Source organism: Alosa alosa, chromosome 15 (assembly GCF_017589495.1).
Source record: "Alosa alosa isolate M-15738 ecotype Scorff River chromosome 15, AALO_Geno_1.1, whole genome shotgun sequence".
In the NCBI taxonomy this organism is placed as follows: domain Eukaryota; kingdom Metazoa; phylum Chordata; class Actinopteri; order Clupeiformes; family Clupeidae; genus Alosa; species Alosa alosa.
The window spans coordinates 2177391-2204426 of record NC_063203.1 but is presented as its reverse complement, the minus strand read 5'-3'; the positions used below and the strand labels follow the sequence as shown (position 1 = coordinate 2204426).

Genomic DNA, 27036 nt, shown 5'->3' with positions numbered 1-27036 from the left:
TCCACCAGACAGTTTCTGCTTCGAGAGACCTGCAGAATGGAATGACTGGAAGAAACGCTTCATGCGTTACCGTACAGCTATGAAATTGGATCAGGAGGATGGTAGCGTTCAGGTTAGCACCCTTATCTACGCCTTAGGCGGGGAAGCCGAGAACATATTCGGGTCTTTTCATTTCGATGAAGATGAGGACAGTGATTTTGAAGTAGTAATGGACAAATTTGATGCTTACTTTATACCGAAACGGAATGTCATACACAAGAGGGCTTGCTTTTGTCAACGTGTACAGCGTGCAGGGGAGAAGGTGGAGATTTTTATCGGCGCTCTTTATGAACTTTCTGAGCACTGCGATTTCGGAGTTACTCGTGAGGAGCACATACGGGACTGAATTGTGGTGGGCATCAGGGACAAAGAACTCTCCTGAAAACTGCAGCTTCTCCCGAATCTCACGTTAGAGATGACCGTTCAGGAGGCTCGTCAACAGGAGGAGGTGAAAGCTCAAGTTAGCCAGCAAGGTGAGGCTACTGCGTGCGCTGTAGAGGAGGTCGCGTGGGGCTTTAGCAAATTCAAAATGGATGAACGGAAATACAACGAAAATGCAACACAGCACAGCAATACAACACAGGCGCAGCGAACGGGGAAAGACATGTAGCAGATGTGAGAAGATGATGCACAAGATTCAAGAACATTGTCCAGCAATGAAGTCCGCATGCAACAAGTGCAAGAAGATTGGGCACTGGGAAAGAATGTGCAAAAGTAAAATGATAGTTAGCGAAGTCAGCGAGCATGAAGAAAATGTAGCTTACTTTCTAGGCTCAGTAAAAAGCACATCCTCAAGCAGTGGTGGGCAATGGACAGTAAAGCTGAACATCTGCCATACGCCAGTTAGTTTCAAAATAGACACTGGCGCGGATGTGTGCATTATGAGTGAAGATACTTTCAAAAATCTCAGTTAAGTGAACTTTTCCCATCAAAGACCGTGCTGTGCAGTCCAGGCGGGCGACTGAACTGTATTGGCCAATTCACAGCGAACGTGTGGCACAAGAACAAGAAGCACTCATTCAGAGTCTACGTAGTTAGAGGAGAGAGTGTGAGTAACCTGCTTAGCAGAGCGGTGGCGCAGACAATGGGGCTCGTGAAGAGGATTCATGAGGTTTGTGACTCCGGAGAAGAGTTTGGCCTGCTAAAAACACAGCCATTGCGAATAGTGCTCCAGAAGGATGCCCAACCCTATGCCGTCCACACTGCCCACAGAGTCCCCATTCCCCTCATGAAGCCTTTTAAGCTGGAGCTGGACAGGATGGAGACTAAAGGCATCATAGAAAAGGTGACAGAGCCCACAGAGTGGTTCTTGGTTCCCAAGAAATCCGGACAGGTGCGTATTTGTGTTGACCTGCGAAAATTTAATAAAGCCGTTAAGAGAGAGATATTCGTTTTGCCAACAGCAGAAGAGATCACTGCTGAGCTGAGTGGGTCCACAGCGTTCTCCTCATTAGACGCAGCGGCAGGGTTCTGGCAAATACCGCTGCACAAGGATAGTCAGAGACTGACAACCTTTATCACACCATTTGCCAGGTACTGTTTCAAACGACTCCCATTTGGGATATCTAGTGCGCCCGAAATATTTCAAAGGAAAATGGTGGAAACACTAGAAGGCCTACCTGGGACAGCTGTTTAAATGGACGACATCATAGTACATGGAAAAGATATGACCCAGCACGACGAACGTCTACAACAGGTCATGGAGCGCCTAGAGACAGCTGGGTTGAAGCTAAATATAGAAAAGTGTGATGCACTGAACTGAACATCGCAAGACTTTGGGTGAGATCCAAAATGGCAGCGCACTGAACACTGACGCTTGTAAACAGAAATACAAAACTTTATTTTTCTTCTACTAAAAACAATCACTACCTCTCTACAACTCTCATCAAAAACCGGATTATATTCTCCACCTTTTCCAACGGCAACCTCTTCATTCTGGACGTTATGTCATCTGAACCCAGCAAGAAACGCACTCGTGACTACTCAACAGAGACTGAACCAGAATCACCTACCGCTTGCGCTACTTCTACATCCATCGAGGTCAGTTTACTACAATCCATAAACAACAAACTTGCAATACTGGAACATCTGCACCAGTGAAAATCGGATCATGAAAGAAACAACCCAAGACCTCCAGTGCCGCAGCATGCGCGATAACCTCATTTTTTCCGGAATTCCCCTGCCAACTTCTAAAGATACACCCGACAACCCAGAGAAAGCAGTTAAAGAATTCTTGCAGTTATCTCTCAAACTACCGCCAGAAACAGTTGACAAGATTACCTTCCACCGTGTACACCGTCTCACTTCCAAAGACAATAAAAAACCTCCTCCAATTATCGCCAAGTTCGAACACTTCAAACACAAAGAACTCATCAAAAGCAAAGGAAAAGAACTGAAAGGCACTTCATTCGGACTAAACGACCAATTCCCACAAGTAATACAGGAAAGAAGAAGAGCCCTCTTGCCCATAATGAAACAAATCAGGCAAGAGGGCAAACGATCAGCACTGTCAGTCGATAAACTGTATGTCAATGGAACTCTGTATCGCAACCCCAATATCACCACCTGGCTATAGCACATCATACCTCATGCCAACATTCATCTTGATTATAACATTGTCACCCCTCAACTCTCTCTAACCCACTGCCTACTGATGCTTGGATCACCTCTCTTCTTCTTCTTATGTTTCACTCCTTTTGCTCCCCCTACCCACCCATTCTCTTTTGCTCTCTCGATGTTTAATGTTATTCATGGTGTTTTGTCTATACATGTTTGCTTGTGTGTCCTGTCTGTTTTTGTTTATTATGTCTATAGGCTAAAGTCAAATTATGATCTGTATGTTTTCAATGCTAAACAGGAAATTTTCATGCTGTCACCACTCCAGAACCAAATTCTTACCTCTTTATGCTCTATATTCTTCTCAGCCCCTACCCTTTACATCTTATTCGCACACCACATTACATACCTATTCCTCCACCCCCCCTTCCCCCTCTCCTATCTAACTGACACCTGCACACACTCTCACACACACAATACCCATCTTATCAAACATTTTCATAACTGTACAATCACAACATGGTACCACTTACATTCCTGACCTGGAACATCCGTGGGATTGGATCTCAGGCAAAGAGGCTCAAAATCTTAAATCATTTGGATAGTTTAAAAGCTGACATATGTCTCCTACAAGAAACTCATCTCTCAGAATCAGACTACACCTGCATCAAATCAAGACAATTCAATCACATTTTCTCATTACAATACAAAACAAAGGGGAGTTTGCATTCTGATTAACAAAAGAATCTCATTCATCCATAACGCCACCATCACAGACCCAGAAGGACGTTTTGTCATCATAAACATCTCAATTCACAATACCCCTGTAACAATTGCTAATGTTTATGGCCCTAATACAGACAACCCAGTTTTCTTTCAGAACCTCTTCACCTCCATCTCAACTCTATCTGGCTGTCCCATCATAATTGCAGGCGACTTTAATACAGTGTTGGACCCCACAATTGACAGATCTGATCACTCTAAAAGCAAACGAATCTGGCAATCCACAAAACAATAAAACAGTTCATGAGCCATTCTGGCCTTGGCGATTGTTTGGCGCTTCAGCACCCAGACTCCAAATGCTACTCTTTTTTTCTCTCCGTCCACCACTCCTATTCCCGTATTGATTATTTTCTAACCAGCAACTCTATAATGAAAAATATCTCTGATTCAACAATTCATCCCATAGTCATTAGCGATCATGCCCCAGTTACAATTAAATGGAACATAACGAACCAACAGCCACCAATTAGCAAATGGCGTTTTAATACATCCCTCTTTACAAGACCCAAATTTCATCAGTTTTGTTGGGAGAGTGGGCATTCTTTTCTAGAAATGAACGGCTCCTGAATCATCTCCTTCCCTTCTGTGGGAAACAGGAAAAGCAGTACTCAGAGGAAGAATCATCTCATATTCAGTATACAAAAAAAGAAGGAAAAGAAAAGGAAGTAGAACTCAACAATAAAATTAAACAGTTAGAAGAAACCAATGCAAGCAACCCAACTGAAGAAACACAGGCAAAACTTAGGAAACATAAATTCAAACTCAATGAAATACTCAATAAACACACACTCAATTTATGATTCACCGCCTAAGGCAGGAAAACTTCCACCATAGCAATAAATCAGGTAAATACTTAGCAAATCAAATCCAACGTCGTAACAAAGAAAAAATCAACAATCCCGTCATAAAGAACTCAGCAGGAAGCTAACCAGCTCACCTGAAGAAATAAATCATGTTTTTTACCAGTTTTACAATAAACTATATTCTTCAGAAATAAACCCCAACCAGGAATTCATAGACTCTTTCCTAAACAGCATCAAATTTCCACAACTCAATGAGACCGAAATAAAAAACCTGGAATCACCTATAACTCAACAAGAACTGTTTGATGCCCTGAAACAGATGCCCGATAATAAAGCACCAGGTCCGATGGCTTTCCTGCTGAGTTCTACAAACAATTTTGGACCATCTTAGCTCCACTTTTCATCAGAATGATTAATGAATCAAAAAGAAAGGACGCCTTCCAACTAGTTCCACCACAGCCTCAATTTCACTGCTCCTCAAGCCCAATAAGGACCCAACATTGCCATCCAGCTACTGACCAATCTCTCTCCTCAATGTGGACAATAAGATAATCGCAAAAATGCTAGCACACAGATTAGCAGAGGTCACCCCATCCATTATCCACCCAGACCAAACAGGCTTCATTAAAGGTAGAATTTCATCCACCAACACCCGCAGACTGTTAAATATAATGTATCACTCCACAAATTTTCAAGATAATACCATCATAGCAACTCTGGATGCAGAAAAGCTTTTGATAGGGTGAACTGGAATTTCCTGTTTTCCACATTAGGAGGTTTGGCTTCGGGAGTCGTTCATTAACTGGATTAAACTTCTATACACCTCTCCTTCAGCCACAGTAATCACCAATGGACTAACATCACAAAGTTTCACTCTTCACCGGGGAACTAGACAGGGTGCCCACTCTCCCCTCACTATTTACAATCTTCATTGAACCCTAGCAGCTGCCATCCGTCAGAACCCCTCATCAAAGGTGTCCAGACTCCATATATGCATCACAAAATCAGCCTTTATGCTGACGACATTCTTCTCTTTCTTCAAGACCCCACAACATCAGTAGAAGAAACCATCAAACTCATTGACACATTCTCTAAAAATTTCTGAATACTCAATCAATTGGAATAAATCTGCAGTTCTCCCATTACATCCCAACAGCTGGGATGTGACAGCCAACTCTTCACCTATCCCACTCTGCACTAACTATATCACTTACTTAGGGATAAAAGTCTCCTCCAGGCTGTCAGACTTATTTAGCCTAAATTATTCCCCTACTCACTTCAATAGATGATGACCTTCAACGCTGGAAGAACCTCCCATTATCCATCATGGGCAGAATCTCAGTAATCAAAATGACAATACTGCCCAAAATAAACGATCTATTCTCTATGATTCCAACCCAGCCCACCACCCTCTGGTTTAAGTCTCTCGATTCATTAATCACTAAATTCTACTGGAAAGATAAGACCCCAAGGATCAAACTCACCACTTCCAAAACCAAAAGCAATGGGAGGACTAGAGGCCCCACACTTCCAGCACTATGCTCTGGCCAACCAGCTCCACTTCATCCACAAATGGCTACACCCCACCCCTCAGACAACACCTGGTTAGACCTAGAACAAACAATCTGTAAAGAAATTAAAAATCTCCCTTTCTGCAGTCAGTCGGTCAAAACATCCATCCTTCAAAGCCCCAACAATTTCAGCTACTCTGACAGCCTGGTGGAGATTCTACCACATCACTGATTCACCTGTAGCACCATCAATTAGCACCCGATTTGGAATAACCCAGATTTCACCGTCAATAAAAAAACACTTAACTTTCACACATGGATGGGAAGGGCATCACTCACCTTCAACACATTCTTCAAGACAATAATCTGGCCTCATTTTCCTGTTTGGTCCAGAAGCACGGCATCGAGAGTAAACACTTCTTACAATACCTGCAAATTAAATCATCTATCCTAGGAAAAATTAACATCCAGACAGCTAACCTTGACATTCCCCACCAATCTCAGAGCTGCTTAATATTCCCTCTCCCAAAAAAAATACTCTCCCAAATTTACAAAATTATATCTCGTTCAGAAAAACAATTGGCCTGCCATATCACAAATGGGAATCAGACTTATCAATTACTCCCCGGTGCCGACTTCTGACCAAAATGTGCAAAAACATCTACCTCATGACAAAGAATAGTAATCTACAACTAATACAATACAAGGTTCTTCACAGATTCCACTTCACTGCACATAAATTGGCTAAAATGGGGTTTGGCTCGGATCTTTGCACTCACTGCACACTAAATAACCCAGATACATACATTCATGCGGTTTGGCATTGCACTCCAATCAACCACTTCTGGGTGAGTGTCACAAAATCTCTCTTCCATCTTTGGCTGTCACATCCCAGCATCCCTTCCTTATGCATACTTGGTGATACATCCACAGTCAATTTAAGCAACTCCTGCAATAAAACACTGCTGGTAGCGCTGACTATCGCCAAGAAAACAATCCTCATGAACTGGAAATCTAAGAACAAAGCTCACATCACTCATTGGAAAAACTTGTTAACAGACTATATATCATTAGAAAACCTATCAACTACAAACTTAATCAATACTCAGGATACAACCTCTCCTTGGTACCCCTTTATCACCTACTTACAGTCCTGACCCTCTTTGCCTGAGTTCCATCTCCACACCATCATAACACACTTCATCAACAGATACACATATCATCGAACACTGGGCAGGGGAGGGTAGCTGGAACTATTATTGTTATTATTATTATTATTAGTAGTAGTAGTAATATAAATAGCATCCCCTTCTTTCCCTCCCCCTTTTATTTACATTCTCTGATAACTTTACTAATTTCACTCTTTCTCTCTGCCTCTCCCATCGTTATTCTGATGGGGCCCCATTGGATGGCTTGGGAGACTCGGTCCTGGCAGGTCGCTGTGTGGTTTTGGCATTGGTTGGGTCCTGTGGGTTATCTATTGGCCCTGGGCCCCCGGTGTGCACCCTCCTCATACGCTCATGCACACGCCTTGTCCTGGAAGCACATAGCACACTTTACTCTCTTTTAATTGCACTACATGTTAGGTGACATACATCAAACATAAACAAAAACTACAAAACAGGCTAGGGTAAGAGTGGAGTGCAGGTAGATGCCTCATCAGGTGTCTATCTGCATGCCTCACTTATTTTAATGCACACATTGAGGAGGTATACATCTTACACAGGGTAAGTGTGGTGCATGGGGAAATCCTGACAGATATTCACCATGCATGCCCACTTCTTTTAATGCTACACTCTAGATAGATCCCTCAACCTAGCCATTCACATACTGTACATATTTAGGTCAAGAGTGGCGTATTGGGTGAAGGTCTGGGGGCGAGGTGTGGTTGGTCGTGGTAGTGGGGGGGGATGTGCATATGCTGAGGGCCTGGGGGATGGGTGGCACGCAGGTCCTCCCTCTGTCAGCCTCGTCGCAGTATAACTGCGGGGGCTGGGTGGAACTGTGGCCATTAATGGGTGCCCAGGTTGGCAATCAGTCAGGCAATCAATCAGGCAATCAGTTATTCCTATTATTATACTTATCTTTAATAGAATAATTACAACTCCTCTCCTCTCTCCTCCTGGCCCAACAGCAAGCCAGCCTTATACTGTACATATGCACACACACACACACACACACACACATACATCCTCACATCCTCACCTCACCCCCCATCCCCACCCCCATCCCAACACCACCTCATTCACACTCTCAGAGCTACCATCCGCACCCCGCCCCCATCCCCCCTTCTTTTCATTCCGGTCATCAATTTCATCCCTGATAATCATATCTGTAATCATCCTGGACGCTACTCATCCTTAGCCTTTCTGTTATTAATGTTATGTTGTGTTATGTTTGTGGAAGCCAAGTCAATGTGATGTCTTGTTAAGTTACAGTATGTGTTTATGTAATGTACATCTGTTTGTCGTTTGTAGTATTCTTGTGCATGTCGTAGTGTTGCATTTTCTGTAATGTCAATGATGTTTGCAAATAAAAAAAAAACCTGATCCCAAAAAAAAAAAAATACAGAAAAGTGTGCCTTGAGACAGCAAAGACTACATTTCCTGGGTCACGAGATCGACGCAGACGGCACACGGCCTGACCCAGCCAAGGTGTCCGCTATAAGCAATCTGACTCCACCCACTAATGTCCATGAGCTGAAGAGAGTCCTCGGGATGGTGAACTATTTAGGTAAATACATCCCAAACTTAGCTGCAGTGGGGCAGCCCATGGACGAACTGCTAAAGTCCAAATCTGCGTGGACATGGGGTCCAGTACAGCAGTCAGCATTCCAACGCATCAAAGAACTTCTTACAACCCCACCCACTCTGGCGTTTTATGAAATCAACAAACCCACTGCTGTCTCTGCAGATGCCAGCAGCTACGGCATCGGGGGCGTGCTGATGCAACTGCACACTGAGGGCTGGAAGCCTGTAGCCTATTGTTCACGGCGTCTGAGTGGGGCGGAGACCAGGTACGCTCAGATAGAAAAAGAGTGCCTGGCGAGCGTCTGGACCTGCGAACGATTTGAGAAATATTTACACGGCCTAGAGGGGTTCAGGCTGATCACAGATCACAAACCGTTAGTCCCGCTTATGAACTCCAAAGACCTGGATACTGTCCCCATCCGCTGCCAGAGACTCCTAATGTGACTGATGAGGTTCAACCCTACAGCGGAGTATGCACCAGGTAAAACCCTTGTCACGGCAGACGCGTTGTCCAGGGGCCCAGTAGGAGATGCGCAGGATGGAGGCGATACAAACGTGGATGTGGAATGCTACGTAGCATCCATCATCGACAACATGCCGGCTACAGAGGGGAGAATAAACAGCATCAGAGCTGCCACGGCTGTTGATGACACACTACAAGCTGTGACCAGATACATATAGTCCGGTTGGCCTGACCACATAGGTAAGACACATCCAACCGTTAGGGAGTTCTTTCCCATGAGAAACGAGCTGTCAGCTCACCAGGGCCTGGTTATTAGAGGCAATAGGATAGTAATCCCAGAGAAATTGAGAGTGGATGTGTTAGAGCGTATCCATGATGGTCATCAGGGATTGACTAAATGCAGAGACAGAGCTAACTCTGCCGTCTGGTGGCCAGGTATAGCAGCTCACATCAAGCAGAAAGTCTTAGCCTGCCAGCCTTGTCAGGAATAAAGGAGAGCTCAGTCCAGAGAACCTTTGATCTCCACACCTCTCCCGGACAGGCCGTGGAAAAGAATTGGCATGGACTTGTGTGAATGCAACAAACAGAACTATTTAGTTATCTCTGACTACTATTCACGGTTTATTGAGATTCTCCACATGCCTACCACCACTACTGCCCAAGTAGTCACAAAACTGAAAGCTACTTTTGCCCGCTATGGGATAGCACGCCGAAAGAGCGGTGCAAATAGCCAAAGGGATCCTGAGACAAAAGGACCCTCTCCTGGCACTCATGTGCTACAGATCTACTCTGGGAGCAGCACTGGGGTAAGCCCAGCAGAGCTCTAAATGGGCCGCAAGATTCGAACCAAGATTAGGGCAAGATTAGGGCAGGGCACCACGTCCTCACCAGACTGGACCATCAAAAGTCCTGGGTCACCCCAGCTGTGGTGACTGGCGAGAGCATCACACCGAGATCCTACCTTGTGGAGACATAGCAGGGAGCCACACTTCGCCGCAACCGTCGCCATCTTCAGGCGGTGCCCAGCGTGGTCAGCAGCATCGGGTACTCTGGATCCTCCACCAGAGCAGCCGTTCAGCGACCCAGGGAGAAGCCCCACAGAGGTTGACACCAGCTTGAGCACAGTTGCTGATGGCTTGACTCAGACTAGGCCGGGCAGGTTCAGCAGACCAGCTCAGAGACTGGACTTGTCTGGTCGCGACAATGAATGTATTATTAATGTGAAAAGAGTTCCAGCAATGACAATGAATGTATTGTTAATGTGAAAAGAGTTCCAGCAATGACAATCACACTGTGTACTGTGATGTAAGAGATTGGTAATATTGCACTGAGTTCCAATGCAAAGAGTTTCATCTTTAATTAATGGGAAAAGAGTTCCAGCAAAGTCTATTGTGAATGAATGTACTGGTTGGTTTTACAATGAGTTCCAGAAGACCATACACATTTTCCTTTAGTTTGGTAATATAACTTACAGAATATTGCTTTAATAAGGCTTAAGTTATGTTTCTAGCCAATGTTGATCATTTTAGTGTTAAGATTGTAAGAATCTCAAGGGGGAGATGTAATAGAATGATCACACGCAAATGAGGTGCCAGGATGTTATACGTCATCATGTGATACGGACATGCGTATATGTGAACCTGAAGTTGACTGAGTAAAGACGTGAGTTAACGTAGAGCCCAAAGTGTGGACATCTTTTTTTACTAGTTACTAAACACATTACACGCTCTGCTGGAGAAATTGTGCATTATGCCATTTCAAACTGTGGGAAAAGGTAACGATAAAGCACATGGATTTGTTTAAAAGCTAGCGAACGGTTAACATAAGTTTGGCAGAACTATGTGAATGTTACAAGGTAAGAAACACGATTTAAAACGAGTTTCTTGTTTCTCACTTCTCTTTCGGGGACGGTAGACTCAATGTTGCAAGGTTGGTTTTCCACCTGGGGACGCTAGGCGCAGCGAGGAAAGTCACCATTTTCACCGGGACGGGTCATTTAACTATCCAAATGATTTCTAAACGGGTTTATTACATTGAAATAGTTGCCAAGTTCTCCTTTAAAGGTACCGTGTGTAAGAATTGAGGTAAAAATATCCAAAAAATGAGCTACATGCATCAAAAGAATGAGAAGAAATAAGGGCGATGATGTCATTAAAAAATGACAAGGTATAGTGCTGCAGAGATATCAACCTGAATTAGCTTGCTAAATCACTAGCCACAGCCCGACAGGTGTCATAATACCAGTTTCGGCCATGGGAGGCAGTATGCGGGCAACATAACCGCCAGCCAAACTGCAATACACGTTTCTCGGTTATTATTCTAGGGTAAACCAACTCACTTTCTGGAGGTATACTGCCCCCATCTTTTATGGAATGTGGAGTATGAATTTTGATTTTTTTTGTATGAAAAATCGATTTTTTGGCTGACATTACACATGGCACCTTTAAGTGCAAGCATGTTGCGATTTCCTTAACCAAAAAAAAAAAGAAAATACAATATTTTTGAAGGGGGGGATTTTGAACATCTTGGGGGGGCTTAGCCACCCCAAAAGAGGCCTTACGACGTCCCTGGTGCTCAGTTCAAAAACCAACATCTCTGAGGGGTTGGAGGAGCATTAGAGCCTACAGCATGGATATCTTGCACATTTCGCACAAAGCACAATCAATTCCAAATGATGAAGGTTTTGAGCAACATATACTGCCACTAATCGTAATTTCATGTCAAAGTCAAAGTCAAAGTCTGCTTTATTGTCAATTTCTTCACATGTCAAGACATACAAAGAGATCGAAATTACGTTTCCCACTATCCCACGGTAGAGACAAGACATATTTTACCAATTAGGTCCACAGACAAACATAACATTCAAGTAAACAATATAAAAAGTAAATAAGAAGGCACATACAATGAAGAAATAAGAGCAGCAAAATTTGGGTTGAAATTGTGCAATTGTGCATACAGTAGACAGTCAAAATAATAGTGCAAAAGTCAGGCCAATAAATGGCTGAGGTAGTTCTGTTTGACCTAAGTATGCAAGTGGCATAGTGGTGCAAGTTATGTAAGAGCAGCAGAGGAGTGTTTTCAGGACAACAGGACAACAACAACAAGTTGCAAAGTGTGCAAGTGTACAAGTGGAGTAGTGCAAGTGGAGTAGTGCAAGGCAGCCATTGTGGGTCCAAAAGTCCAGGGTGTTATGTAGCTGAGGGTGGAGGGGGGAGAGAGTTCAGCATCCTAACAGCCTGGTGTATGAAGCTGTTGGTGAGTCTGGTGGTGCGGGAGCGCAGGCTTCTGTACCTCTTCCCAGAGGGCAGTAGATCAAACTAATTGTGAGCGGGGTGACTTGCATCACTCACAATTGTGGTGTCCTTGCGGGTGAGGTGGGAGGTGTAAATGTCCTTCAGGGAGGGGAGTGAAGCACCAATAATCCTTCCAGCTGTGTTCACTTTGCGTTGCAGGGCTTTCCTGTTGTATTCAGTGCAGCTTCCGCCCCACACAGCGATACAGCTGGAGAGGATGCTCTCAATGGTGCCTCGGTAGAATGTGGTCATGATGGCTGGTGGAGCACTTGCTCGCCTGAGTTTCCGCAGGAAGTACAGGCGACGCTGAGCTTTCTTCGCCAGTGATGCAGTCTTGGTGGTCCAGGAGAGGTCTTCACTGATGTGCACCCCCAGGAATTTGGTGCTGCTCACTCTCTCCACCACAGCACCGTCGATGGTCAGTGGCAGGTGTTGGGTGTGACCTCTCCGGAAGTCAACAACAATCTCCTTGGTATTGCTGACATTCAGCAAGAGGTTGTTGTCCCTGCACCACGTGGTCAGAAGGTCGACCTCCAACCTGTATTGAGTCTCGTCGCCCTTGGTGATGAGACCCACCAGAGTTGTGTCGTCAGCAAATTTCACCATGTGGTTGTTGCTGTAGGTTGCAGTGCAGTCATGCGTCAGCAGGGTGAAGAGTAGCGGACTGAGCATGCAGCCTTGGGGGGCCCCCGTGCTCAGTGTGATGCTGCTTGAGATATTGTTGCCAACACGTACTACTTGAGGCCTCTGACAGAGGATGTCCAGTAGCCAGTTGCAGAGGTAGGTACTGAGTCCCAGTTTGTCAAGTTTGCAGATGAGTTGTTATGGTATTATGGTGTTGAATGCAGAACTGAAGTCTATAAACAGCAATCTCACATATGAGTCTCTTTTTTCCAGGTGGGTGAGGGCTGGGTGGAGGGCAGAGCAGATTGCATCCTCTGTGGACCATTTGGCTAGGTATGCAAACTGGAAGAGGTCCAGGGTGGGGGGGGAAATGGATTTGATGTGTGACATGACAAGCCGCTCAAAGCACTTCATGATGATGGGTGTCAGTGCCACGGGGCGGTAATCATTGAAGCAGGATGGAGCAGTTTTCTTCGGCACAGGTATGATGGTGGCAGCTTTGAAACATGATGGGACAATGGCTTGCTTCAGAGAAGTGTTAAAGATGTCAGTGAAGACATCCTTAAGCTCCTCAGCGCAGTCCTTCAGCGCACGACCTGGGATGTTGTCTGGGCCTGCTGCTTTACGGGTGTTGATAGCAGCAAGTGTCCTCTTCACGCTGTCGGCAGAGAGGCACAGGGGCTGCTCGTGTGGAGGGGGAGGGGTCTTCTGTGGGCAAGTGCTGTTTTGTGCTTCAAAGCGAGCAAAGAAGCGGTTCAGATTGTTGAGCTGTGTTGCTCTCACAGCTCTGTGGCGCGGGCTTGTAGTCCGTGATGGCCTGAATGCCCTGCCATAGGCTTTGTGCGTTCCTGCTGTCTTTGAAGTGGGTGGTTATCTTGTGAGTGTATTCCTTTTTTGCTTCCTTGATGCCACTGTTCTCATGCCAACTTCATCCAGGGAAGACCTTGAATATTCCAGGAAAACAATAGCAAAATGAATTCTGCACATATTTAAACAGTATTTCTCCATAGATGAAGAGTCCAGGTGTAACATGGCCTGTCTGCAGTCTAGAGTTGTCCATTTAGGTGCATAATGGAATACCTAATACAGTTGAGCAACTGAAATTCTATATCAGGGAGTAATGGGACAGCATTTCATTCTAAAAACTCTAGCAACTGATCTCCTCAGTTCCTAAACATTTACAGAATTAGTCCAAATGTTCATTTTCAACATTTGATATGTTGTCGATTTCCTTTTTGCTGCTAAATATGGGTTTATGGGACTTGTATATTATCATATTCTGTTTATTGTTTTTTTGCATTTTAGACAACATTTTTCTTTTTTGAGGTTGTACATCAAATACTGTACATTATTAGCATCTGCTGAAACTGTCTGCAGTTTTTCCCACTGCATCCATCATCAGAGCTGATACCATCCCCTGTGGTACCTCACTGAAGTCCTCCAATGAGATTCAGTAGGATAGTCTTTGTTAGTCAATAAAAGTTCACACTGGGCATTCAGATAGAATTTAATACAATGGAAAACTCATCAGTTGTGTCTTCAGTCGTATTAACCGCTTTCTATGGAATGCAGGATCATAAATCCCTGTACTTTATCCTTTTTCTAATACTATACACAGCTATTGTGTTTGAAAATGTTGCTTTGATCTGTATTATATACAATGATAAGGCACTACATGAGCCCATGTACTTATTTATTTGTAACCTGGCAGCAAATAATCTTTATGGTAGCACTGCACTTCTGCCTTCATTGTTAAATAAGTTAATATCTTACTCTTATGAGGTATCTCTGACCTGTTGTCAACTGCAAATATATTGCATTCATACATATGCTATCATAGAGTTTACAATTCTGGCAGTGATGGGCTACGATCGTTATCTGGCCATCTGCCAACCACTACAGTATCAGAGAATTATGTCTATAACAAAAGTGTACAGTCTTGTTGCATTTTCATGGTTTTATCCATTGGGTGCATTTGCCCTGTTTTTTACTTTCACTTTGCGATTAACATTTTGTGGTAGAGTAATGGAACGTGTGTACTGCATGAACTATTCTCTTGTCAAGTTGTCCTGTTCTAACACCTCAGTGGAGAGTATTGTAGGATTGTTTTCTGTAGTTGTGTATACATTCCCTCAGCTTATTATGATAGTTTATTCCTATGCAAAAATTTTGAAAATTTGCTTTTTTTGGTTCTAAAGAATCTAAAATCAAAGCAGTGAAAACATGCACCCCACACATCATAGCGATCATAAACTATAGTCTTGGATGCTTTTTTGAAATAATACAGAGTCGTTTTCCCACAATTAATTTACCTTTTGAAATGCAAATATTTATGTCACTGTACTTTTTGATACTTCCACCATTTCTAAATCCAGTCATTTATGGGCTGAGCATCCAAACTGTGAGAAAAGATATACTGAAATTTTTGTCTTATGAAAACGGATTTGTCATCAAAGTAAAAAATATGTACCGTTAAATTTCTAAAAATAGTTGCTGGAATCTTATAGTTGCCAAGTAGAATGTTCTAATCAGCAGCCCATATGAGCACATGATCCATGCAAATAAATTTGGCTTTAGGGATGAATATACTTTCACATACTTTATTTTATGCAATGATTGTGGTGATGTGTGGTATCCAGGTTGGCATAAAATGCTTCAAGTCATATACCTCTAATCTTTTACATTATTGTGGTTGAGGTTGTGTTTGCTTGAATCCAATAGCTCGATTTTACTTTGCACTTTGCAAATGTATTTAAAGGATATATGTATAGTTTTTTAGTTAAAATATCTAGACATGGCAACAGAGTGAATAACCATTTCAGTACAACTTTGTAACTCAATGCCACTGTATCAAATACAATTCTAGTGGAAGAGTATCAAATGTAAAGATGTATTCAAGACATCTCAAATCCAACAAAATTCTACCTGAAGTCCCTATTAATACAAATCATACCGTTTTGTTCATACAGCATGGTATATTGTTGTAATTGTGATGTTATAAAAATCTCCGTTTCAAGATCAGCATTGTATTATGGATAATGTAGTTGTTAGTTACATAAATAGCCTAACTGTGATGGTATAAATACTATGACAAATATATGTGTAAAAATGTGCTATATTCAGGGGGAAATAATGTGGATTTAATCATAAACAATGATTATAAATATGCACTACAAGGTGTAGGCCCTACTTAAATTTCTGATTGACTTGCCAAACCTGAGCATTACCATTGGCATTACCATTACCATTACCCATATTCAACAAGGAAGTGTCAAATCTGTCTGAAACATTTGTAACTCAGGAGAGATTTGTACATGTAGCATAGATTTGTGACTGCAGAACAGATTCAGGCCTGGGGTGGAGAATCGGGAGAATTCCTGGTGGGCCGTTTCCCTTTTGGGCCAGTCAAGGAAAAACATATTGACATTTGTCATGTTAGTCTATCGTAGGCTACTTATGTTCCGCAATCTATGCCTGACATCGTAGCCTCTGCATGGGTTGTAGCCTGGTTGTGGCCTACCATGTGAGGGAGTTCTCCCCTCCCAAAAAGAGTTGGTTGAGTCCATATAGCCCATCTTTTCCAAAAGGTTTTCTCAGATAGGCCTACCGATAGCCGGGCCGGCCCTACTGCATCGATAAGTGCCAGGGAGGATGGATGGTATAAAGAGGCCCGGAGGGACTGAAAAGGCCAGTTAAAAAAAGAAAGGAAGACATCGGAGGAGGATGTTGCCAAATGTGCCAAGCTTCCAGATTTTTTTAAAGACAGACACTGGCAACTGGTAAGAGAGATAGCAATGATTAGCAATGTAACTAGATGTACCGCATAGCGGTACAAAATATGACCGCCGCTCAGTCCTGTACATCCATTCCGCGAAAATAAATCACACTTCAATTTGTCTCCATCTTTTACTCCATCCCCCACTCTTGAAACTTTTGTGTATACTTGTTTGGCATGCCTGTGTGTGTGTGTGAGCGGCTGCACAGAAAGTAGCCTACTGGCGGTGAAAAGGTGAATAGATTGTAGAATAGCCAAAGAAGTTGTAGCATTGTTATAAAACCTTTAAAATCTCCAAACAATCACAAGTAGGGCAGTTCATCACAGTTCATCCATTGCAACTGGATTGATGAAAGGTCACTTACACCTGTAGGCTACATTGTATTTGGAAAAAAGCAAAAGGTATCAGCATAATGTTATATTTTTATGTATGTATTTATGTATGTATGTATTTATTTATGTATTTATTTATTTATTAATAAATTAAATAAACAAAAACATCTCTGTCAGTTCCATGCCGTTTTCAACAGCTGTCAAAAACAAAGGTCATTTTTGGATAGATGGATTTTTTGTAGGGATGCACGATATATCAGCGGCCGATATAGCCTATTATTAGCCGATAAGTGAAAAAAGGAAAATATTATTATCGGTCCGATAACAGAATTCTGGCCGATAATTTGCGCCGATATTTTTTAAAGTTCTAATTTAGGCCTACGTAGGGTCCGTCCTGCTACACTGAGCTACTTGAGCTTGGTTGGCTATACTTTTTCCTCAATATAATGTCAGCGGTGTGAATGTATTTCACCACTCTAACAAAATCTGTGGATATGCGTTCATTTGGGAATCTGTGCTCAAAATCCTCTCGTGAATGATCCGCCATTTAACCTTAACAGAGCGGAGCTCAGCCCTATCTAGAGCCGTCTTGTGCTGGTGTGTTTGCACTTTACCGCGCTGGTCAGGGAAACAAATAAACAAACTCGTTAGTGGGACGAGTACATAAGTAGGCCTAGTTCTAAGTTGTGTTTTAGTATTATTTTTGCATTACTTTAGCTTGGGTTTTGTATTATTACCTAGAAATATGCTAACCATTCGTGCTTTAGTTCCAGACAGGTCATTATAATAAGTTATTAAAACCTTCGGGGCTAACGCCTTTCATTTCTGCTGCAGCAGGTTGTGAGCAACAGAGTAGACGGACATAAGATACAGTCTGAGGAGTTGCAGCTTTATTATTCAGTTACCCGCAGTAGAAACTAAACCTTCCCTAAGTTTCCCTCACAAACTCTGATTTGGTCGCTATACTGTAGCTTATTCCAAGCTGAGCCGTTTATGAGCATTTAGTCCTGAATGAAAACGATTCAAACTCTTTAGCCACTCACTCGCAATTCACTGACGTCAGGTTCACTTAAAGGAGCTACACATGTAGGGCTAGGCTACTGTTATGTTGTTGACTGCCGTACTATTGAGGACTATTATGAGTTCTGTCCATCATTTGATGGTAGGTAAAATTTCTGCAATAAAATTATGCTTATTAAATGCTTTCCCCAAATCACTTCACATATTTTTTTTTTCAAGAGTAATATTATCGGTTATCGTATCGGTATCGGCCACAACAAACCAATAAATATCGGTTATCGTTATCGGCCCTAAAATTCCATATCGGTGCATCTCTAATTTTTTGTGAATGTTTCTTCTTCTGCATAAGATTTTAGTCATCTTTAGTTCATGTGATACTTTATTGTCAATGCACAAATTAAGTAACAGTAGCCTGAAACGAAATGCTGTTTTACATCTAACCAGTGGTGCAAATAACTGACATGTCCAAATGTGCCTTGATGAAATGCGTCGCTAGACTGTTCATACACATTTTTTTTTTTTTTAAACAATATTTTTTATTCAAGAAAGGTAATACTGTACAGGATGCATATAAATAGAAAATCTTGAATTGGTTTAACATTACTTTGTCAATCAAATCCCACCCACCCACTCACAACAACCACTTACTGCCATTAAAATAATTGGAATTAAGGATAATAATAATAATAATAATAATAATAATAATAATGAAAATAAGTACATAATAATAATAATAATAATAATAATAATAATAATACCAACAATAACTTAAAAAAAAAAAAAAAAAAAAGGGGGGAGGGGCATTCCACACTTACATTTTACATGCCTTTAGCTACACTTGGTTGAAAAACACATCAGGGCCCTATTGTCTTACGGGAGAATATTGAGCTTATCAAAATACAAAATCAACGGGTCCCATATTTTGTGAAATTTACTAATTGATCCTCTGGTGAAGTACTTAATTTTTTCTAATTTCAAGAAAAACATTAGGTCACTGAGCCAGACAGACCCTTTAGGTGAATCAGGAGATTTCCACTGTAAAGCTATTCTTCTACGGGCTAACAAAGAGGCAAAAGCAAAAGCATTCTTCTTATCAGTGGGCAACAAGATGTCATTAATCAAGACTCCAAAGATGTCCATGTCTGCAGAGGGTTTCACTTTGGTATCAAAAGCATCGTTCAAAATGTTGCAAACATATGACCAAAAATCTCTAAGTTTAGAACAGGTCCAAAACATATGTGACATATCTGCTGGTGCAGAATTGCAGCGCTCACACCTATCTTGAATGTCGGAATAAATTCTGGATAGTTTGGATTTTGTGTAGTAAATTCTGTGAAAAACCTTGAACTGTATCAAGCTAAGGCGGGCACAGGATGAAGTGCCATTAACTCTAGCCTGAGCGCAGTCCCAGACTGCATAAGAGATTTCCCTCCCTAGTTCTTCAGCCCATTCGGTTTTAAGCCGCTCTAGTGACGTTTCCTGAAGAGAAGTTATTATTTTTGAAATGTTTGAGATCAGTCTCTTGTGCTGAACCGGAGTCCGCAAAATTTTCTCAAGTCCTGAGTCTGTTGGTAAAGCAGGAATTGATGAACTCTGGGTCTGATGAACTCACATGACACTGGGTCTGAAATATAAAGAAGCAGGTCATCTGCATATAAAGAAACTATGTGCTCAGTTTCCAACCTATGAATTCCAAGGATGTCGGGGGCTGTTCTGAACTTAATTGACAGCGGCTCAATAGCTAGTGCAAATAACAAAGGGCTGAGGGGACAACCCTGACGTGTACCCCTTGACAGAGAGAACAGATGGGAAGATAATTTATTTGTAAGTACTGATGCTTTAGGAGCAGTATATAATAAGCGGATCCAAGAAATGAAATTTGAGCCAAAACCAAAATTTCCCCAAGACAGCAAATAAATAACACCACTCAACTCTGTCGAATGCTTTTTTAGCATCCAGGGAGACAACAACCTCTGGTGTCTCCCCGGATGCCGGTGAGTGTATAACATTTAGGAGTTTGCGTATATTTGTGAAGGAGTGACGGCCTCTCATGAATCCAGATTGTTCCATTGAGATGATTTGGGATACTACACTATCCAATCTTGAGGAGAGAAGTTTAGCTAGAACCTTGACATCTGAATTTAGCAAGGATATAGGTCGGTAGGACCCACAATCAAGTGGGTCCTTGTCTGGCTTTAAAAGAAGTGAAATGGATGCCTCAGTCAAAGTCTGTGGTAAATGATTCTGATTAAAAGAGTGATTAAACATTTCAAGTAGGATGGGGGCAAGTTGAGAAGATAACTTTTTGTAAAATTCCACAGGGTAGCCGTCAAGTCCCGGTGATTTGCCACTTTGCATTTTCTGAATGGCATCAACAATCTCCTGCATGGGCTTATCAAGATTGTCTTTAGCAGCTGCATCTATGTTTGGTATGTCTATACTATCCAAGAAAGTGGTCATGTTTGAGTTATCTTGTGGGGATGTAGACATATATAGTTCTGAGTAGAATTCTTTAAAAGTATTATTAATTTCTACTGGATCTATGGTCAATGATTGTGAAGTATTGCGAATCTGTGGGATTAAACGAGAAGCGGATCTACATTTCAGCTGATAGGCCAGAAGACGGCCTGCTTTCTCCCCATGTTCGTAATAATGACCTTTTGACCACAGATGATGTTTCTCAGTCCTTTCTGTTGATAATAAATCATATTCGGTTTTCAGTGCAATCCTCTCTTTATATAACTCTGGAGTAGGGGTGATAGAATATTGCCGGTCTATGCTTCTAATTAATGAGTTCTTGTTCCTTCTGCTTTCTCTCTTTATTGCGTGAAATAGTGTATGATATAATCTCTCCTCTTACAACTACTTTAAGTGTCTCCCATAAAGTGGATGGAGATATAGAGTCTGACTTGTTAAATAGCATAAAGTCATCTATTTCCTTAGATATGAGATTGCAAAAGTGACTATCTGTTAGTAGGGCTGTGTTCAATCTCCATGTGCTACGCTGTGTCAGGTTTTGAGCAAACAAAAGATCAAGAGACAATGGAGCATGATCTGACTCAACAATGGCACTATATTCCACCTTCTTTACAGCAGGAAGAAGTGTTTTGTCAATTAGGAAAAAGTCTATCCTACTATATGTATGGTGAACGTTTGAAAAATAGGATAATTCCTTTTTATGTGGAACCTCCACGGATCAACACTACCAGTCTGCTCTGCAAATTCACTAAGAGCTATAGACATCTTAGAGCGTACTAAAGTCTTTGGGTTGGAGCGATCTGTGGCTGGGTCCATGACGGTGTTAAAATCACCTGCAAGAATTAGTTTATGTGAATTCAAATTCGGGATAAGAGAGATAAGTTTATTTATGAAGCTGACATCATCCCAATTTGGGGCGTATATGCTTGCTAGTACTACTGGAGTGTTAAAGAGTGACCCTGATACTATTATAAATCGTCCTTGGGGGTCTGAGATGGAGTAAATAATACTTTTTTATGAATTAAGATCGCCGCCCCCCGTGCTCTAGTGTTGAAGTTAGAATGAAAACTCTGCCCAACCCAGTTCTTCTTAAGCCTGACTTGGTCTACTATTTTCAAATGTGTTTCCTGTAAAAATATTATTTCTTTAAGTGGGAAAATATTTTTGATCTCTTATTTGGCCCATTCATTCCTTTTACATTCCAAGTAATAAAATGAGTTGATGTTGCACCTACTTCAGCCCTGACTTTAGTTGTATCATATGACATGTTCTGTTAAAAAGAAAAGAAGAAAGTGCGCCCCATAATATTTGCCAAAAACATAAGCATCACATAAAACAAAATGAGATACCATTGGGCAGTATACAATCCCCATCCAGTACTAAATATACTATCAATTGCTTTGATGGGCCCCCTCCTAACCCTCAACACTCCTACTGTATGTCTGCCGCTAGAACATGGCCAGACTGCAGGCTCCCTCCTAACTCTTGAACCTTCCGGTACATCCTATCCTACCGTAAACAGTGAAGAGCCTTGACCATTTAGCAATAACATTATGAAACAGAATAGCATAATACAAAGCTCTCAGATTATAACCTTAACCACAAAGTACAAATAATCAAATAACCAAAATCCTTCACCAGTCACGTGCACCACTTTACACACACACACACACACACATGTATAGACATATAGCCTATTTATAAAAGAAATGAATTGGCTAGGTTAGCACTATAGAAGTTCAAAGTATATCGTTAGTTAACCAAATCCAACAGGTGGCAGCCGGTGACCATTATCAGTTGGAAAAAAAAAAAGAAAACAGAGTTCTGAGTTCGCGTAACCCAGTAGGTTAAGCAAAATAACAGTTTGTAACCTGTACATATGTTTATTGTCCTATGAGTTGAATAATGTGTAAGATAGGATAATAACTGGAATGTTTATTTAATTTCCTGCCTATAATGTTGGTAAGAGCCTTCTAGTTGTATGAATATTACACAGAACTGAACTGGAATGAAATATTTGTTTGAGAAGAAAATGTATTTTGTTTTGCCTACCTGGTACCTGTAGGTAATGAGGTCACGTGAGAGGTGTACCTAGCCTATTCCTGAGGGGAGGGAGGTTTTAAAAGGGTAGCTGGGAGGCCAGACGGGAGGTGCTTTTGTGGAGAGTAAACGTTTACCAGAGATCATAAATAAGAGATTGAAATAGACGCTGCATACAGGTTATTCTTGGCACATTTCGTGCGAAAAAAGGATTAACGCTTCTCCCGCTGGAGTGGCTACTGTCTGGGGAGAAACGAGGAAGCAACGGGACAGTTCGAACATTCAGGCCTTCGGTGTGGTGAGCCCGCGGTGTTTATTTTTCCTACGCTGTAGGCCTACAGTTTATTTTCGTGGATTTTTGATTACGGGATTATTGCATTTTTTTCCGTTTCGAGGAGCGACTCCTTTTTCTTCTGTTGGACATTGTGCGCACCTGGAATTGCGGTAGCGCTTTATATGACTTTGGGGTTGGGGCTGGGTAGAACAAAGTGATCAAGTTTATCTGTACATGCTTGGACTGAATTATATATATTTCTGTTTGGGGTAGGGGTTATTTTGTTAATTGTATGGGATTGGTTGCATGTATGAAATGAAATCAGTTAAGCGAGAAAGAAAAAGCATAACGTGACCGTGAAGCCGCACTAAAGGGCAACTAAACTTAAACTCAAATGACTGGTGTCCGAATTATTTCTTTCTGATTTTAGTAGCGTTCATCTCATATATAAAATTTAGGGTTGAATTGTTACAAGTTTACCTCAAGAAGGGACAAGTTAACATTCTCAGTCTGTGCTCTGAAATTTCTTCAGACGTGTTAGCCACAAGCTAACTGCAGCCAAAGTGGCTGACTCCACAAGGCTATCAGTCCGAAGTCCAGTTAGTCCTAATTGTCTTCACCCATCACCTTTTGGTCGTAGAAAGCTTTTGCTTCCTCTGGTGTGTTGAATTTGAAAGTATTTCCGTTAAACGTGACTCACAAGATGGCAGGGTAGAGTAGCTGGAATTTTATCCCCTTCACATATAAGGCTTGTTTGACGTCATTGAATTCAGCCCGTCTCCTAGATAAACTGACGCTGTAATCTGGGTATATCCTCAGGGTAGCATTTCGGTATGTAACTGTGTGCTGTCTAGCCCATTGCAGCATTCATTCTTTTTCTTGAAATCGGTGAAAACATACCACAAACGGACGTGGGGGTAGACCAGATTTTTCAGGCTTTTTGCCGACTCTGTGCGCTCTCTCCAGAGCTGGGGCAGATTCAAACAACGCATTGCCCGTAAACTCCATCAACATGCTCGATACAAATTTGACAGTGTCCTCAACACCCTCACTATCTTCTGGAACACCCACAATCCTCAGATTGGCTCTGCGTGACCGATTTTCTAAGTCTTCAACCCGATCCAACAGTGTAGCATTCTGGGTTCGTAGAGACTTGATAGCTGCTTCGGTTTCGAAAATCTTGCCAAAGTTCTCCCCAGCCAAGGATTCCGTTGCAGTCTGGACGTTGTTGAAATCTGTCCACGGTCTCTTTCAGTGCATTCACTGAAGTGTATAACGGCCCAAGAGATTCCTGAATGAGTGTTGAAATATCTTCTTTCAAACTAGCGCGTTGTTTGGACAGTTCTTCCACCAGTTGTGTCATGGTTATTCCATCGTCGTTGGAAGAGCGGTCACTAGCCGGAGAAGCCATTGCTGTTAGCTTATTAGCAATTGTGTTTCGTGTGGTCACCAAAGCTGTCTGTTTTTGCCTGGTAGAAGCCATTAGTTGCGTGTGGCTATATAACGCAATATAATTCTTATATAACTTCAGTCCTGAGATCCTAAAATTAAATTCCATAAAGTAACATGCAAGTTAGGTCGTAGCTCCTCACATGTGCTGCCTACTCCAAAGTTGAAGAGCTGTTGTCCGTTATTGTTTGTGCAAATATAGGCTGATTCATGTTTCCTTGCATTGTGTAACTGAGGTCCATGGCTAGTCTGGCTTTCACCAGACCAAGCTCAATCTTTTAAGAAATCAAAAAATAAATAGCAGGCACATCAGGCTGGGTTCACCCTAGTCCATAGGCACCCGATATTGTTTAATTTTCCGATTGAGATATCCACGCTCTGGCTATTCTAAATGCAAAAATGCATCAGGGAGTTATGGCAAAACTGTAACTAACAAACTAGATCCTAATGGAAAGCTGTTAGCTTCCCTAAGCTACAGGTAGGCTTATAAGGTAGGCCTATCTACAACATAAATTGTCAATAGGTTATGCTGGCGACACAAATAAAATCTCCTTTGGAAACCAATGGCTTACGCCTTACAGTATCAAGCGGACTTAAACTGCCATATCGTGGCGAAAAGTTATAATAAAATTCACGCAGCTCCATGAGTCAAGGGAAAGCGTGGTAGCCACTTCTAAATGGGACCCACTACACAGTAGCTTAAGGTGTGTTGCTAAAGCAGCCATAATGAAATTAAGGTGTCATTGTTTGGATACTTCACACACACATGCTTTTTAATTTCAGACTACAACTACCAAGCTGGAATCAAAGCACATCGATTCCCCTCTCACACCCTGCACACACTTAAAACAAATAAACAGGCGTCTCAGTCTCACGCATGTATAGGCAAAACTGTATCAGACCGGTGTAACGTTGGTAAATCTTCCATTACACAGAATGATTTTTGTAGCACGTGCAACAAATGACAGTCGAAAGATACAATTACAGTGCTGCTATCAATTTGCTTGGTATAACCGCATTTATAGTTTTCTACAAATGCAATCAATCAAATTGGCCTCCATCACTCAACCAACGCTAACGGTAACATTACCTAGGTCCTTATTGATATTATAAGATTAACGTACCTGCAGTAAAAACCAAGCATGTCCGATAAACATCCTCAGATTTATTTCGGCTTCAAGAAGAAATGGGAATGGCATGTGAACATCCTATCCTTATTAGACGGTAAAATACAGTCCTTGTAGGAAGCGTCCATTGTATCTGTTTCGACCTCACTCTGACCGTCACTACGGTCTAAAAAAGTAATGATCACCTTCGTTCTGCCTATCACCGAGACCATATGTCAACAAAGTCATGCCCATGACCTCCGGAAGCAGAACGACTCGAGCTTGTAAATAGCGGAGATTGCTCCCGGTTCAGTCTCTCACCTTGATCGCCTCATCTGAGACCTGTGATAATGAGTGCATTACTTTCACTGCTTTCTTGCTTTGACTGTGTTTGTTAGTCTGCATGTGGCAGTAACCTGTGTTTTTTTCAGGAAACTTCGTTAACTTTGTTTAACTTGTTGACGCCTTTCCTGAGTTCACCCCATACCGCGACGGGCGGGAGGGGCTAGTGTGAGCCTGCTGCTCCTGCGTTCACAAGCGACTGCTGCGGGCTGCCGTTTCAGTGTTATTTTCCTTTTTGTGTGCCAGGTTTCCGGGTTGTTGTTTGTTAACTACTGTGTACCTTATCTGGCTGTTCGCGGCTAGTTGGGCTTGGTGTGAGCCTGCTGGGTGCATTTGCGCACCGGCGTGGGCCACCGTTGTTATTTCTGTTTACTGCTCTGGCAGCGGAACCTGTGTGGGCCTGATCAGCCCAGATGTGCTTTCGGCCGCTTAGGCTAATGTTACTGTGTGCTTCTTGTTAGCTTTGTTGTTGTGTGCTAGGCTACTTGCAAAAGGTAAGTTTAGCTGTTTGTGTCTGCTAGGTGCAGTCTTGCACGAGGTGCGCTGCTGTGTGTCTTTTCTCCAGTTGTCCACTGGTGTATGCGCCGGCGGCGTCGCGTTCACGCACTGGTGGCCGCCTTCTTTGTGTATCTGTTGTGTACCCGCCGCTGCTGTCCGCAGCTTAGCTGGGCCAGTGTGAGCCTGCTAAGCGTGTCCGCCGCGCTGCTTCAGGCCACCCGTGTACTGTATTACACCACTGCTGTATCTCTTCACGGGCTGCTGCTTGCAGACCCAGTGCGTTAATGCGGCCAAGGTAAGTGCCTTATTGTATTGTATTGTATTGTGTTGTATTGCATTGTGTTTTTTTTTGTGGTAGGCAATGGCGGCACACTACTGCAGAGTCTGTAGGGCCAACGATGGCCCCCAATGACGGGCATAGAGAGTGTCCCGCTTGCCTTGGGGCCGCCCACCTCCTGGAGGATGTCGACAGCCCCTGCAGCGCAGCCTGTGACCTTCCTAGGGATGAACGGCTCCGCCGGGCTGACCAGGCATGTGGCCACGTGCGTGGACGGGACAGGCGGCGCTCACCCGACCGACCGTCCCACTCTCATAGGCATGGCCGTAAGCATACGCACCTGCCGTAAACGGCAACATGAGTCCCCTTCCAGGCATGATCAGGTGGAGGTCCCTGGACCTGCTAAGCGCTCGGCTCCAGCTGCCGTGACCGAGGGTAATGGCACGGAGTCGCTTCAGATTCTCTCAGCTCTCCAGGCTCTGGCTAGGAGGATGGACAGGCTGGAGGGTCTCCAGGGCACGTCATCCCCTTCTCTGCCCCCTGGCCAGGAAGGTCTCTCCCCATCCAGGCCTGAGAGCCATGGTGCGGATGTTGATCTGGGTGATGTGGATGTGCTGTCGCT

The 27036-nt window shown here is 42.8% G+C and overlaps 1 protein-coding gene across 1 annotated transcript; it reads left to right on the top strand.

Moving 5' to 3' along the window:
• Positions 1–14337: 14337 nt before the first annotated feature.
• On the top strand, positions 14338–26549 carry LOC125308569 (olfactory receptor 52D1-like). The gene is given in 4 exon segments (XM_048265132.1): positions 14338–15012; positions 15014–15223; positions 26300–26413; positions 26496–26549. Coding segments are annotated over 4 exon segments (1053 nt in total).
• Positions 26550–27036: the final 487 nt, after the last annotated feature.